Raw genomic sequence first — 14938 nt, forward strand, 5'->3', positions numbered from 1 at the left:
CCAGGCTCTGAGCCATCAGCCCAGAGCCCGACGCGGGGCTCGAACTCACGGATCGCGAGATAGTGACCTGGCTGAAGTCGGACGCTCAACCGACTGCGCCACCCAGGCGCCCCTAACATTGTAGGTTTTTAAATTGTTCTCTTTCACAAAATAATCTGAAGGAATGACTTTGATTCTGACCCATCTTTTTTAAAGATGGAATTTTACTGTCCTTCAAATTAACTGGCCTTTGTGCTCACGCCTGCTAGTAACGCCTGTCGGTTTTTATGATCATCGAATGATTGGGTAGCACCGTGTCTTTTTGTAGTAGCTACTGCTTTGGCGTCCTACTTTAATGAGGTTCATACCTACTCACCTCTACTTTTGAAAACTTGAATTTTTATGTAAACTAACGTAAACTTTTCTTTGCGGTGTGTGGTTTTTTTCAAGAAGTGTAAACTGATGGTTTTCCTTAAGTCCACTTTTTTCTTACTGTGGTTACAGAGACTTTCTAGAGCTTAAATAAAGAGTAATGCTCTGACCGTGTTTAAAAGATAAATTGAGGTGCACCTGGGTAGCTCAGTCGGTTAAGCGTCCGACTTTGATTTCGGCTCAGGTCATGATCTCACGGTTCGTGAGATGGCTCCTCGTGTCAGACTGTGTGCTAACATCACGGAGCCTGCTTGGGATTCTCATTCTCTCTCTCTCCCCCCGCCCCCGCTCACACTCTTTCTCTCCCAAAATAAATATTTTTTAAAAAAAGATAAATTGAGGTTCCCTGATTTCTTTGGAATAAAAGTTCCATAACCCACACAGAGGCTGGTAGTAGTATTAGAAGCTTACATATTCAAAGACTATAAATAAAAGCCTTTGTAAGCAGCTTAATGAATTTGCCAGGTGTGCAGTTACTAGCATGAATCAGAATGCCTTTATCCATATAGTTATTTGAATGTTCTTCCTATATCAGAGATTGACCTATTTTTGTGTGTTTTTATTATAAAAGGAAATAATGGGACTTGATCGAGTGATCCAAATGGGCTTGATCCGGTTTCTGAGCAGATAGTAAAGCACCATTTGGGATTGCTTAGGCACCATAGTTTGATCTGTAGCACAGATGCCAAACCAAAGACCATTGTGTGGGACTGAGTAAGTGACATCCTGAAGTAAAAATGCTGTGCAGGTGATTCACTTTTGCTGGTTAGAGTTCAGAAAAGTTTACTGTGTTTAGTTATAAATAAGTCAGAGAAGGACAAATACCATACGATGTTGCTTATAATGTTTTTTATTTATTTTTGAGAGAGAGAGAGAGTGAGTGGCAGAGGGGCAGACAGAGAGAGGGAGACACAGAACCTGAAGCAGGTTCCAGGCTCTGAGCTGTCAGCACAGAGCCCGATGCAGGCCTGGAACTCCCAGCCGTGAGATCATGACCTGAGCCGAAGTCGGATATTCAACTGACTGAGCCACCCAGGCACCCCTATATGATGTTGCTTATTTGCGAAATCTTAAAAATAAATAAGCCAAGCAATAGATAAGCCAGCCAGGCTCACAGATCTAGGGAACAGGAGAGGGGTGGTTGCCAGAGGGCAGCAGTTGGAGAAAGAGAGAAGGGGATGTACTGTTTTTGGTTTTAAATAAATTGAATGTGTTTAAAGTTTACTGTTTAGTTATCTTGTACTTTACTTTGGGATTGCCCTGGATTCTCTAATATAAATGATCTTTTTGAGTTACAGGAAACAGTGATCATTTAGTAAGTACTGTTAGGAGGTAAATAAAACTGATTAAGTGTTTAAAGATAGTTTTAAATCAAGTAGTCTATACTAGTGCACTTTGAAGATACTAGCCTAAATTATTTGTTGAATTATCAGATCTATCGAGTAGCATATTGGTTTCCTAATAGTAGAAAAAAAATGTTTGTTTAATTATGTTGTAATTCCTAAGGATTAGGTTCAATAATTGAATCCTACCTGACATTTAAATGAAGTTTTACTTACAGCTGTTTCTCAAAATCGTTGTTACCTTTTCAATTGCTGCTAATCTGGAATTGTAGAAGGGCACTTCTGAAATCTGACTCTGCATGGGTAAAGGTCACTGTGTGGGGACTTGATGCATGGCGTTTGCCACAAACTCTGTTTAACCCAAGGCTTATTAGAGCAGGTACAAAGAAAATTAAAATTTCTCTTAAGACATTTGAGGAAAAAAATTTTGGTTTGAAAAGTGATCAAGCAGAGGAGAATCTGTCATCAAGTCTCTTTTCTTATTTGTTTAAACAATCCCTTAAAGTGTCAAGGTGCATCGAATTTTGAACTTTAATAGATTTTCTTCTTTGGCATTCATATTTCAGATCTTAATTACAGTTCTCTTCTTTTTAGAAAGTATGTGTATTTAAATGTTTAAATATACTGTATGTAAGGTCTGTGTGTGGCAGAGGAAAGGACGAGGTCTAATCTTGGCATTTCCACCCGCCTCGGGTGAACTGTGACCTTTATTGAAAGCAGGCATCTGCTGCCTCAGCTTGGCTGCCATTTTGAGTGCTCATGGCTTCAGCTAGAGACTTACTTGGATGGCCTTATTTGGTGCTGTATGGTAACATTTGTTCTCGTGTATTTTATTTTATTTTATTTTATTTTTTTAATTTTTTTAACGTTTTATTTATTTTTGAGACAGAGAGAGACAGAGCATGAATGGGGGAGGGGCAGAGAGAGAGGGAGACACAGAATCGGAAGCAGGCTCCAGGCTCTGAGCCATCAGCCCAGAGCCCGACGCGGGGCTCGAACTCACGGACCGCAAGATCGTGACCTGAGCTGAAGTCGGCCACTTAACCGACTGAGCCACCCAGGCGCCCCATGTTCTCGTGTATTTTATAAGAGAAACAATATAAATTCCAGAATTTAAATGTATTTTTAAAAAGAAATTTTAAAACTTCACATCAGTGTAAGTCGGTCCATTTTAGTGTAATAATTTTAACAAAATTTGATTGTTTGTGTGTGAAAAACCCTGGCTAGTTACAAAATAAGACCCTTAATCCTTTATTACTTCAGATAACTTCTACATAGATGAATGGAACACTAAGTGCTGTGTATGATTGGCCACATCGCTCTACCGCCTTGAAGGGACATGTGTTGGAAGGGGTGTTGAAAAGCAAACAATAGAGTAAAATATTTCACACTGCACATTTTAACACTCACTGCTTCCATTTACTCAAATAATTTTGGCTGAGCAGCTACCACAATTCAATGCTGAGCCCTTCAGAAGTCAAATTCTTTCAAGATACTGTTCCTCTCCCCAGTGGGACAGCCAATTTTTTACCAGGAAATACTGGCAGAATTCAATCTCTCTGACTTGCATTGATCTGCCATTTTTGCCAGGGTGGTGACAACCAATTTATGGTTTTGGTTTCTCACAACAAATTGAAAAGGTTAGAAAAAATGCTAATTGCAGTTAAATCTGAAAAATAAGTTATTGAAACAACTTAATACAGGGTGGAATAAACATGTTTCTGTAACAACCTACCTCTGAGTTTCTGACCTAGTCTCTATTGCAACAAAAACAGAAACTCCAGAGTATGGGAATCCCCAATTCCTGGTTTGTAACGGGTGGTGGCCCAGCCCAGATTTAGGTTAGCACGTGCCTCCTTTTCCAGAGATCTACACTGCCCTTCCCATCTTGAAATTCCAGTTTCAGGAAGTTTTTAAAATATACCTTTCTCTTTTTTGTACTCTGGGGTATTTTTAAAGTTCAAAGTATGTTCTTAAACTGATAAATATAGTAAGAAGTATTGGGAATTAATTATGGCAAATAGAGGGAAGATCATTAGTGGAGGTTAGTCTTTTTTTCTTTTTAATCTTTATTTTTTTTATTTTTTTTTGTTTTTAAAAAAAATTTTTTTTTCAACATTTATTTATTTTTGGACAGAGAGAGACAGAGCATGAACGGGGGAGGGGCAGAGAGAGAGGGAGACACAGAATCGGAAACAGGCTCCAGGCTCTGAGCCATCAGCCCAGAGCCTGATGCGGGGCTCGAACTCCCGGACCGCGAGATCGTGACCTGGCTGAAGTCGGACGCTCAACCGACTGCGCCACCCAGGCGCCCCTTTAATCTTTATTTTTGAGAGCGAGAGAGACAGAGTGCAAGTAGGGGACGAACAGAGAGAGAGGGAGACACAGAATCCGAAGCAGGCTCCATCCAGTCTCTGAGCTGTCAGCACAGAGCCCAACACGGGGCTCGAACCCACGAGCCACAAGTTCATGACCTGAGCTGAAGTTGGATGCTTAACCGACTGAGCCACCCAGGTGCACCTAGTGGGGGTTAGTCTTAACCATATTTAATGGTAGAAGATGGGATCTGATATTTAAGAACATTAAACTGTTTTTGTTAGGTAGAATGACTTGAGAGTTTGTTAATGAAAGAGGTAGGGCTGGCTATGGAAAAAAGAATCATCCAGCAGGGAAGTAAGTAGAGCACGTGCAAGGCCTTCAGGAAGTTTGCCTTTCATAGGTTGTGATCAGTATAATTTAAGTGTTGTAACAAATGTAGACCATAATTTGGGGGATGAGGTTGGGACATGGTGACAAGGCCGGAAAAATATCTGGTAGAAAAGCAAGAATCACACAGATGGATTACAGCAGTGTTAACCTTTCTTTCTTCATTATCCTCCTCAGGAGCCTTTTTAGACATTTTTTCCCTTAATCATCCCTCCTGTGAACTGTTAATACTGGATATTATACTATATATCTGTTTACATACTGTATGTATATCTCCACTCTATACATAAAAAGAACAAGAGGTTTTCACTTTCTAAGAACCAGCTTTCATCTTCCTAGAGGAGTAATATCACCTCCCCTTGAGTATGTGTATGGGTTAGAGTGATGCTGGATAAGACTGGCCTTGAACTCAGAGGAAAGAACTAGAGAGAATAGCATTGCAAAGATTGTCCACGGCTCTGGGCTAGGAAGAGAGGTGAATAAACAGACCTTTCCTTAGCCAAGAGCAGAGTGGGAAAAAAAGTCACTGTGCTTAGACTAATCAGATTAGGAGGAAGAACAGATGAAAGCATAAAAGCATGTGGTCTTTTGGAAAGATCTAGAGGAACACAAGTTGTCTTCCTGTAAAAGGGAAGGTAGTGCTTCTGAACAGTGAGGAGTCAAACCATAGTTCCATAGTTAAAGGGGTGAGGATTCTCGTTTCAAAGGAGAGTGGGAGAAGAGTGGAGAACTCCCATCTGATGGTTTCAGTCCTTTGAAGATGTCCTGAGGATTGTTTGCCGTTGTGGCAGATGATAAAAGGTGGCTAGAGCTTTAGGAGTCAGAAGGATTGAGGATTTGGATCAGGTTGTGTTTGGCAGGTGAGGCCTTTGGAGTTAGGAGGCCTGGTGGTCTGACAGAATGTGAGAGAGGCCGCCTCAGTAGAGAGCCTGCCCACGAGACTGTGAGAGATGGGCAAGAAGTCAGGGCTGAGGGAAGCTGCTCACAGGAAGCAGGAGTGGTAGAAAGAGAGGTCAAAGGTGCAAGAAGGAATGGATGGAGACATGAATTAGTGAATGGGAGAAAGTTGCTCAAGTCATCTTGGTCTCTGTAGGGGAAGATGTGAATACAGAGGCGGTCAGACAGGAAAACATAAGAAAAATTAGGGGAATGAGCCCAGAGGTGGTGCAGTAGTTGGTAAACCGATGAGAATCTTTGGAAAAGTTAGGTATTCAGAGGCCAGGGATGTGGAAAACAAGAGCTCAGTCTTCATAGGGGAAATGTGGTTGCCCTCTTGTTTTGCCATTCTGAATTCCAAAGCACAAGTTACCCGAGTTAACACTTTTGCTTTTCAGAAATACAAAATAAGCTGAAAATACTCTTGTAAAATGAGAAATGAATTCTGGAAGGTACATACCTTATGGATTTGTATGTTAGTAATCAGCCAGAAAGTATTAACTGCCTCTTGCCTCTCTGTGAACCCTGTAAGATGGATACCGTCTGGGCTGTCCTCAGCAAGAGGTTTCTAGCAGGGAAGAGGGGAGGTCCTTGGAGTGAGAAGGAGTGCACACTGCGGGGCTGATCCTGGGCTCTTCCTCTTCACTGTGTGCAAGCTGTGTCCTCAGGACAAGTGGATGAAGGACACTCCTAGGAAAACCTGGCCATGGAGACACTGTCTATACTCATTTTCCCTCACAAGAAGAAAACCCAAGTCAGGAAAAAACAGTTCTTCTGTGGTGGAAATAAAAAAAGAAAGAAAAGCAGAACTTAGACTTTTAGACTTAGACTTTAGACTTAGACTCTTCCTTTCAAAACCTATGAAACCAGAGAATGTCCCAATGTTACTTGCAAAAAGCTGGAAAAACATTCAGGGTAACCTGGTATGAACCACCTTCTGTAGGAAGACAGCTTTACTAATTAAAAAGTAGGGTGACCGACCAGCTTATGCAACATCAAGAACTGTGGACAGACAGGACACCGAAGAGCCCGTGTGGAGCTGGCTGCCTATCATTTGGAAAGCTCAATTTCATTTTAGAAACAGTGCACCTTTTTGGTACTAGGAACAGGCCTATGATGTGAGAACATGAATGGTAAGAGTTTGGATACATTTTGCAAACGGACTAAAGGGGTGGGGTCGTCCCCCCCCCCCCATGGGTGTAACTAATTGTCTCCAAAAATTTTCAGCTCAAAGTAGAAGTGATACTTTGTAAATTAGTCTGTAATCAGTTTTTATTCACTATAGGCAGTGACAGATAAATGTAATTATTTACACATTTGCTGAATCAGGACCCCAATTGAAGGACACTGGTAGTCATGAATACATACTTCTGTTATCGGGAGAACCTTTTGAAGCAAGTATCAGAGGGATAAGTTTATTTGATATGAAATATGCAAGGAAATTATAGAAGACACATTATATAGGAAGGGACATTTATCAGCTGTTGGATTTTCTGTACATCACTCTCTTTTGCTCATTTGTTCTTTCCTATTCTTTCGGTAAAGAGTAAAGGAGTAAAAGTCTTGAAGGGAAGCCTTATTACCCTTACATCAAGGAAACTGCCTGTTCTCGGTCTTCTTCTTGGCCTCTACGGTGGGTTCCTCTCTACTTCAGCTTAGCAGCGAAACCTGAGAATGCCCTTGACCTGAATCGAGTGTTTTTCTTTGGCATAAATTTATCCCATTTGTCCTTTCTCCCACTTTGAAAGTGTCAACTCATTTTGTCCCACAAAAGGAGTAGAAAGTGCCTGGGAAATAAGCAAGTGGTTTCTGCCTTTTTCCTGTGCAGGTCCCAGTAGGGATGGCACCATCAGTGAGGACACCATCCGAGCCTCTCTCATCTCAGCAGTCAGTGACAAGCTGAGATGGCGAATGAAGGAGGAAATGGATCGTGCCCAGGCCGAGCTCAATGCCTTGAAACGAACAGAGGAAGACCTGAAAAAAGGTCACCAGAAACTGGAAGAGATGGTCACCCGTTTAGATCAAGAAGTAGTAAGTAACTCACTGAATACTTGTGATTTTTTGGGCATGTACACCTTGGTTACCCTGGACTATGGGTCTAGTAAGAGTTGAGAAAATTAACACTAATTTTCTGGTCGTTAAGAATTTGAATATAGCTTCTGGATAGCTTGTTAGAAATGGAGCCTGTGTTTGCAGTGGGGAGGTAGATGGTATTTAGAGCATTTTTACTTGTACCTTCACCCTGAGAGATGAGCTTCCGACTCAGTGGAGGATTGTTTCAGTGCTTGATGATGCCCGACAGTTAACCGGGAAATAAGAATTTGAGAGAGTTCTAAGGCATGGAGATCTGCAGACTGTGGGTAGAGACTGGTCGAGTTCGGAGCCCACAACCACCAGCAGTATCTTGTAACTAAAGTTCAAGTGTGTGGGGTTCTTTGGGTTCATCCTCCGTGTAGACTGAGGCAAGTTATTCCTCCGTAGCACCTGCCCACTTATTTGGAAGAAAGACGTCCTTTATTTTCATGGAGGGAACCTGCTGCTGGAAAATACGTTGTGTGATGGCTTAATTTGCAACATCATCTGTCACTGATAAGTGACAAGCTTATCACTGCCACTGGATGTGCTCAGTGTAGTGTTTTCAACATTAGTCCGTCTTCACTCGGCATATATTACATCACACCTTTTCCTCTGCCGTTGGCCAATATGTTATCTGAAACATTAAGATCGATCATGTGTTGTTTATTGCTTTTTTTTATTTCACAAGGCTGTTTCTGTAGAGTTGAGTTGTAGATGCTTGACTGGTAGATGCTTATGTACAATTCGTATGAAGTCCTCATACTTGGACTGTTTTGTTTTCAGGCTGAGGTTGATAAAAACATAGAACTTTTGAGAAAGAAGGATGAAGAACTCAGTTCTGCTCTGGAGAAAATGGAAAATCAGTCTGAAAACAATGATATTGATGAAGTTATCATTCCCACAGCCCCACTATACAAACAAATCCTAAATCTGTATGCAGAAGAAAATGCTATTGAAGACACTATCTTTTACCTGGGAGAAGCCTTGAGACGGGGAGTAATAGATCTGGATGTCTTCCTGAAGGTATGTCTTCCTCACTCTGCTTTCCAGGATCTCAGAACTCATGCTTTAGAGGCACTGACCTTGAAAACCACAAACCAGGAGGGTTTCTCTGTAGGGGAAGTTAAAATCCCTTGTGTTCCCAAAGAGAGCAAGTGAGATCTGTGGCTGTGAGCAGTGTGATGTCACCTACACAGGGCTGAGGATCCCCCTGGGAGGGGAAGAAAGGTGGACTAGTGGCTGTACTTCCCATCCCCCAAGGCAGCACCAAGCTGAATGTAGTCATTCCTGCCTGTGTCTTTCCACTGTGCCGCCTGGGTCAGATACAATCAGATTTCCGTTGGTTCTTTCAAGTCATACACCATCTAAAGTAAGATCACTGACGACCCCACCCGTTTGGGGTTCTGTTTTCATATTTCCCTGTTAATTTTCTTAGAGTTGCCTAATTTTAGAGCTGTTTTCCCGGATCAAACAGCCCTGCAAAGTATTGGGCTGCCCTGCTCGTACCAGAGCCCTTCTGAATGAAGGTTGTTTTAGGCTTAATGCTAACGTACAGACGTGAAGATCCAGTGAGTTAGCTTGGCTACTGCTCTCTGTTGGATCGGGGAGTGTGGTTTTAGGAGAATAGCAGCCCTCTTTTAGGGTATTTGATTCAGCTGCTTCAGTGCACACGCAGGGCCGGCTGGCTGCTTGGGTCGCTTGCTGATCTGGCCTCTCTCGCTGTGATTAAGCGGCCAAACCGGTCTTGGATCTGGTGCAAGCACATGAATATCCAGCTAGAAATCAGAGACCCAAGATGAGGCCTCTCTCCCTTCATATGCTGTTCCTGCTTGGGCGGCCTAGCTTAGGGAAAGGTGCACGCAGAGAGGCCCGAGAGGTATGCTGTTGCTAGGCATTGGACAAAAGCTGGTTTATGCTGCTCACTCCCCTGCTTTTCGCCAAGTGCAGGCGGTCGTAACATTTTTAGTAACTTTTGTTAGGATTGCAGTTCTAGTTTCCCTGGTATCTTGGTTAATCTCAAGATGTAGTTCAAACTCCTGAGCCAGATCCTGTAATGTCATGCTTCCCTGTGAAGTAATCCTTTACAGGATCTCATAGCACAACCTGCCAGCATCAATCTAATTTAAAAACGAGTTTAAAAAAGCTACATGTAATGAAATATTGGTTCCAAAGGACGGTTGATACAAGTTTAGGGTTCTTAGATCGCATCTAAGTTACAAACTGTCTGATACTTCCTGCCTTGGTCAAATCCGTTCTAAACTGTTGAAACTTTTTCCCCCTCCCAGCATGTACGTCTTCTGTCCCGTAAACAGTTCCAGCTGAGGGCACTAATGCAAAAAGCAAGAAAGACTGCCGGTCTCAGTGACCTCTACTGACTTCTCTGATATCAGCTGGAGATTGAGCTCTTCTTAAAGCGTTCTTTTCTTCTTTCTTTCTTTCTCTTATCAGTAGGTGCCCAGAATAAGTTATTGCAGTTTATCATTCAAGTGTAAAATATTTTGAATCAATAATATATTTTCTGTTTTCTTTTGGTAAAGACTGGCTTTTATTAATGCACTTTCTATCCTCTGTAAACTTTTTGTGCTGAATGTTGGGACTGACTATGCTAAATAAACTTTGTTGCATAATTTTTCTCTTTATTCAACATTTTTAGGAAAAATCAATGAAATCCTAAGAAAGCATAATATCCATCAAGTTAAAATTTAGCATTATTCTGTAATCTACAAAGTGAATTGTATTTAATATGGAATATACCATATGGAAATCTAACTTTTGAAATATTTGAAACTGAGGGATGTAAGGGGCTTTTTCCGTTAAAAGTCCTATGTGGTACCCTCCTACCAGTCCTTGCCTAGATCTGTTTCCTTTCTAGGCCTAACCAAACCATAACCGGTCTCACCAAGAAGAAAGGAACAGAGTGGCAAGTGCAGGCTACACACCTGAGAGTTACGTTAATTGGGCAAGACGGTCTGGCCACAGTTTAGGAAGGTAGAGTGCCTCCTTGCTTTTATTGTCACATGAAGTCCGTCTTCCTGGTGTGTGATTCTACAGCCAAGTCGGGACCACCCAGTGGGCTGTTTCCTGCAGGAACAGAATTTCTAAATAGAATTTTCTCGATCAAAATGAGGTAGAAAATTCACAAGATTACAAAAAAAGGAACATTCTAATTTCAAGTGTTTTAAAATGTTCAGGAAGCTAGGCAGCCTACCCCATATTTCTCCCAAGAGAAGAATGCCCACCTTGGTCTCAGTCATCCCTCAAGGGTTTATACAGTTCAGATCTTTTGTAAAAACTACCAGAATAAAAGCGAGCAAGGTCAAATCAAGGTTTGATTTAATATTAGTTTAAAACGAGCATTTTTGTGTGTATGTTCATTTTTATATTGTAGAGGAAGTTGTAGCTTTTTTATAGGGTATAAATGAACATAGGTATCGGCCAGCCAGGACAAAAGAGTCAGAACCTCTGTAAACACAGTAAACACACATCATCCATTCATTTTGGACCAAGTGGCAAACGCATGCTTGCGTGTGCTAGAACTGCAGTCATGTAGCAACTGCACAAACTATCCTCCACCCCCCAGCTGCTAAACAGAGAAGTCACTCTTTTCCCTTTTTCCACTTTTAGGAATTCAGGTTTATTCGAAAGTTTGATACGTATCCTGTAACCACGGTCTCTCCTTCCAGAACTTCAGAATGGCAGCCTTAAGTAACTTGAAAGCTCGAGCTCCTTCTGAATTTCCCAAAGAGTGTCTGCACTCTTTTTCAAACGAGACTCCTCTTCAGGGGTCACCTTTACCTTCATGAGATCTGTAATACCATTCTCTCCCAGGATACGAGGAACAACAAGGAATACTTCTTTTATTCCATAGAGGCTCTGAAAGTACAGGCTTGGAAATTATTCCTTTCTTTCTTCTAATAAAGGTCTGTAGTATGAGAAACAGCAGAGAAACGGCCGGGTGAATGAGAATTTAACAGCTTTGTAGTATGAACTGTGGCAGAAAAATAGACCAGCGGGACAGAGAACAATCTCAAACGCGGTTAGACATGTTTACTGTTCGGATTCACCAGCCATCTTTCTACACAGGCCCCAGCCTCTTGCCATGTTTGCTGGGAATCACTCTCCTCTTCCTATCTCCATACCCCAAACCACTTCCTATCAGGGAATCACTTCAAAGTACCTATTACATTATTCCCAGTGATGTTATTCCATTTTGCTTTAGCCTGTCACATTGCAGACTAGCAAAGGAGTCTTACCCAGGCCTCAACTTCCCCTTCCCCAGGAGACTAACTGCTAATGCTTTTATGACTAGTGCTTCCTTCTTACGCCTCTTCATTGGACGTAATTGGAATTCTAGAGAGCAGTTCAAAATGGAGCAAGACCTACCCACAGTGTTTCCCAGCGTTACCAGTATAAACATACAAAAAGATACTTTTATGTACTTGAATCTAATAAATACTAGGACAGAAGTCTACAAAGATAAGTTCCTGTACCACCACCATCCCCCTTTCTCTGCCTCTTCAGCAGCAACAGAGAATAGACTTTAATTGTCCCTTGGGGCACCTGGGTGGCTCAGTCGGTTAAGTGTCCGACTTTGGCTCGGATCACATTATCATGGTTTGTGAGTTCGAGCCTTGCATAGGGCTCTGTGCTGACAGCCCAGAGCCTGCTTTGGCTCTGTTTCCATCTGTCTCTGCCCCGTGCATGCATGCTCTCTGTCTCTCAAAAATAAATATTTTTAAAAAATTGTCCCTCATCAATGTTTTTATTCCTATTTTATGTTAATGTTAAATAATTTTTCAAGCATGCACATCCTACCTTATGGTGGAAACTGGATGCACTCTCCTAAGATTCTTCAAAATACTTTGTTAAATCAGCTACAGATAGGATATACTTCTTGGGAGTGTTGCCCTTTCTTTTTAATCATCTCGTAACTACTGTGGAGAAATAATTGTCATTTGAACATCCATTTTATGGCAGCTGGTATGACAATGCCACAAAACTGAAATATTCCCTTCAATAATTTCCCCTAGAAATATCTTATAGCACTTGGTTAAGATAAACAGTCATGAGGGTAAGTATACAGATACAATAATATGAAATCAATTTTACCACTAACAGTAAAGACTGTATAACAATAAAAGAATATATTGTCATTCAACAAGTCACTGCCTACTGTGTTTAGGGTTAGGCTCAGCAATGAGTAAGACAGGCTCAGTCCTGGACTACTTAAGAATTTATAATCTGGTGGGGCACCTGGGTGGGTGGCTCAGTCGGTTAAGTGTCCAACTTTAGCTCAGGTCGTGATCTCACGGCTTGTGGGTTCGAGCCCCACATCAGGCTCTGTGCCGACTGCACGGAGTCTGCTTGGGATTCTCATATTTTCTCTCTCAAACCCCCCTCCCTGCTCACACTTTCTCAAAAATGAGTAAAAATTAAAAATTTTTTAATCTGGTGAATATGATCACACAAAAATGAAAGAAGTGCTAATGAAAAGTATGGGAAATGTAACAATGTATACTTAAGCTGATCTCATCCCCCCGGCAGAATTCAGGCTCACATCTAGCTTCCAAAATACTGAAAATGCAAAACTAATGTCTTACCTGGCAACTACTACTTTCTGGACATTTTCCCGCTGCTCAGGATCTTTATCAATTCCTATATCTGAGTTCAGATCCTTCAGAAGGACCCCACTCCACTCCATACAGGAACTAAGAAAAAGACATCAAAAATCCTTTTATTACATGGTATTATATAACAATAGTTTTTTAAACCTTAGCAAACCTGTTACAACTGCTGAGTGTTTTTGTTTTTAATGTTTATTTTAGAGACAGAGTACAACTGGGGAGGAGCAGAGAGAGAGGGAGACAGAATCTGAAGCAAGCTCCAAGCTCTGAGCTGTCAGCACAAAGCCCAACATGGGGCTTGAACCCATGAACTGTGAGATCATGACCTGAGCTGAAGTTGGACACTTAACCGAGCCACCCAGGCGCCCTCCAAGTGGTTTTCAAATAGCAATGTTCAACAGAACTATCAAAAATTCAGAGTCTAAGTCCTGCCCCAAATCTACCAAACTAAAATCTCCAGGGATAGAGCCCGTAATTGTATCATCTCAGTGAAGATTCTCCAAACAAGAAAGTGACAATTTTAAACTTTCAACTAGAGATAAGCTTTAACTTTTATCACTTCAAGTCTTCCATAACCAAGTTTTATATTAATGGATTTCAAGGGCTTTTAGAAAAAACTAAACACTATCATCACAGCACCTCTCCTCTGTAATTTTCTCTGTTAATATTAAGAATTTGTGTTACTCAGATTACAGTACTGACCTTTCTAGAGTGTTCCAAGTTAAATATAAACTATATCATATTACTTCGTGCTGTATTAAGAAAGTCTTATAATCTTGGGGTGCCTTGGTGGCTCAGTTAATTAAGCATCTGACTCAATTCCAGCTCGGGTCATGGTCTCACTGTTCAGGAGATCGAGCCCCATGTCAGGCTCTGTACGGAGAGCTCAGAGCCTGCTTGGGATTCTCTCCCCTCTCTTTGCCCCTCACCCACTCTCTCACGGGTATGTGCTTTCTCTCAAAATAAATAAACTTAGAAAAAAAAAAACTCTTTTAATCTTCCATACATAGGATTGTAATAATGTTCTGTTTTCAAATTTGTGAGTTTTTCTGGTAGATTAAATAAAATGTGCCTAAATACACTACTAAAAGGGTCTAGAGTGGAATCAAAGTGCTTTTTTCCCCCACTCAGGAGCTATTTTACTTTATGATGAACTATCTCTATGATCAACATAGTATAAATATCTTTCAGAGAATGCACAGCTCAGTGGTGCTTTTAGGCTTACCACTCAAGTCTCCATGCTCTCCAAACACCAACCCACGACAGCTTTCAGAATGGATGCCAAGCCTCTGCCCAGTCAAGATACAGAAATGGGCAGTGTCCAGATTACAGTCATTCCCAATAACACGGTTTTGGGGAAATGCACTCAACTTCCAAGCTACCTAAGTTAAGATACCCACTGAGAATAAAAAGTTAATGTCAGAAAAGTTCTTATCTAAAATTATACATTTTTTAGCTTTATCTAAATCTGATGTTTTATCGGAGGGAAAAAACCATGGTTCTTTATTCCAACTCCCAACTATATCACAATTCCAACAGTAGCTACCCAATAGAAATATATTATGAAAAAGTATTTTGCTACTTTGCATAGTCCTTGTGCAGAAACATAGTAGGTTCACTCCATAAAAAATTTTGAGAAACATGAGTAAGTGAATACTCTGATCAAATCTCTTACCAGTTTGATGCATACAGAGTCTTATTTATTTGAGAGCATGTGCAAGTGAGCAAGGGGCAGAGGAAGAGTTGATCATTATTTTTAAAAAACTAGAAATAAAAAGCTGTAATATAAAAACTACAGATGTATAGTTTTCTCCTCTTAGCTTCTACAAAAGACATAAGGTT

At 41.1% G+C, this 14938-nt stretch overlaps 2 protein-coding genes across 4 annotated transcripts in view; one reads left to right on the forward strand and one right to left on the reverse strand.

Moving 5' to 3' along the window:
• The window catches only part of TSG101 (tumor susceptibility 101), a 57629-nt gene that overhangs the window by 29057 nt on the left and 13634 nt on the right, over positions 1-14938 (forward strand). For 2 of the 3 annotated variants that reach the window (XM_040495671.1, XM_040495673.1), the window contains 3 exons: positions 7225-7427; positions 8256-8495; positions 9758-10101. In XM_040495671.1, the coding sequence (XP_040351605.1) occupies positions 7225-7427; positions 8256-8495; positions 9758-9847 (533 nt within the window). In that variant the 3' untranslated portion in view covers positions 9848-10101. Of the gene's footprint in view, positions 1-7224; positions 7428-8255; positions 8496-9757; positions 10102-14938 lie in introns of those variants that run through there. The other variant, XM_040495672.1, reaches the window with a different exon arrangement.
• Positions 12873-14938, reverse strand: part of LOC121043685 (L-lactate dehydrogenase C chain) — a 58615-nt gene continuing 56549 nt past the window's right edge. The window contains exons 7-8 of the transcript XR_005796972.1: positions 14322-14495; positions 12873-13180 (exon numbers count right to left, since the gene is read on the reverse strand). The gene's annotated coding sequence lies outside the window, so the exon portion shown is untranslated. The remainder of the gene's footprint in view (positions 13181-14321; positions 14496-14938) is intronic.

This window comes from Herpailurus yagouaroundi, unplaced genomic scaffold (genome assembly GCF_014898765.1).
Source record: "Herpailurus yagouaroundi ecotype Mexico unplaced genomic scaffold, PumYag 187, whole genome shotgun sequence".
NCBI lineage: Eukaryota > Metazoa > Chordata > Mammalia > Carnivora > Felidae > Herpailurus > Herpailurus yagouaroundi.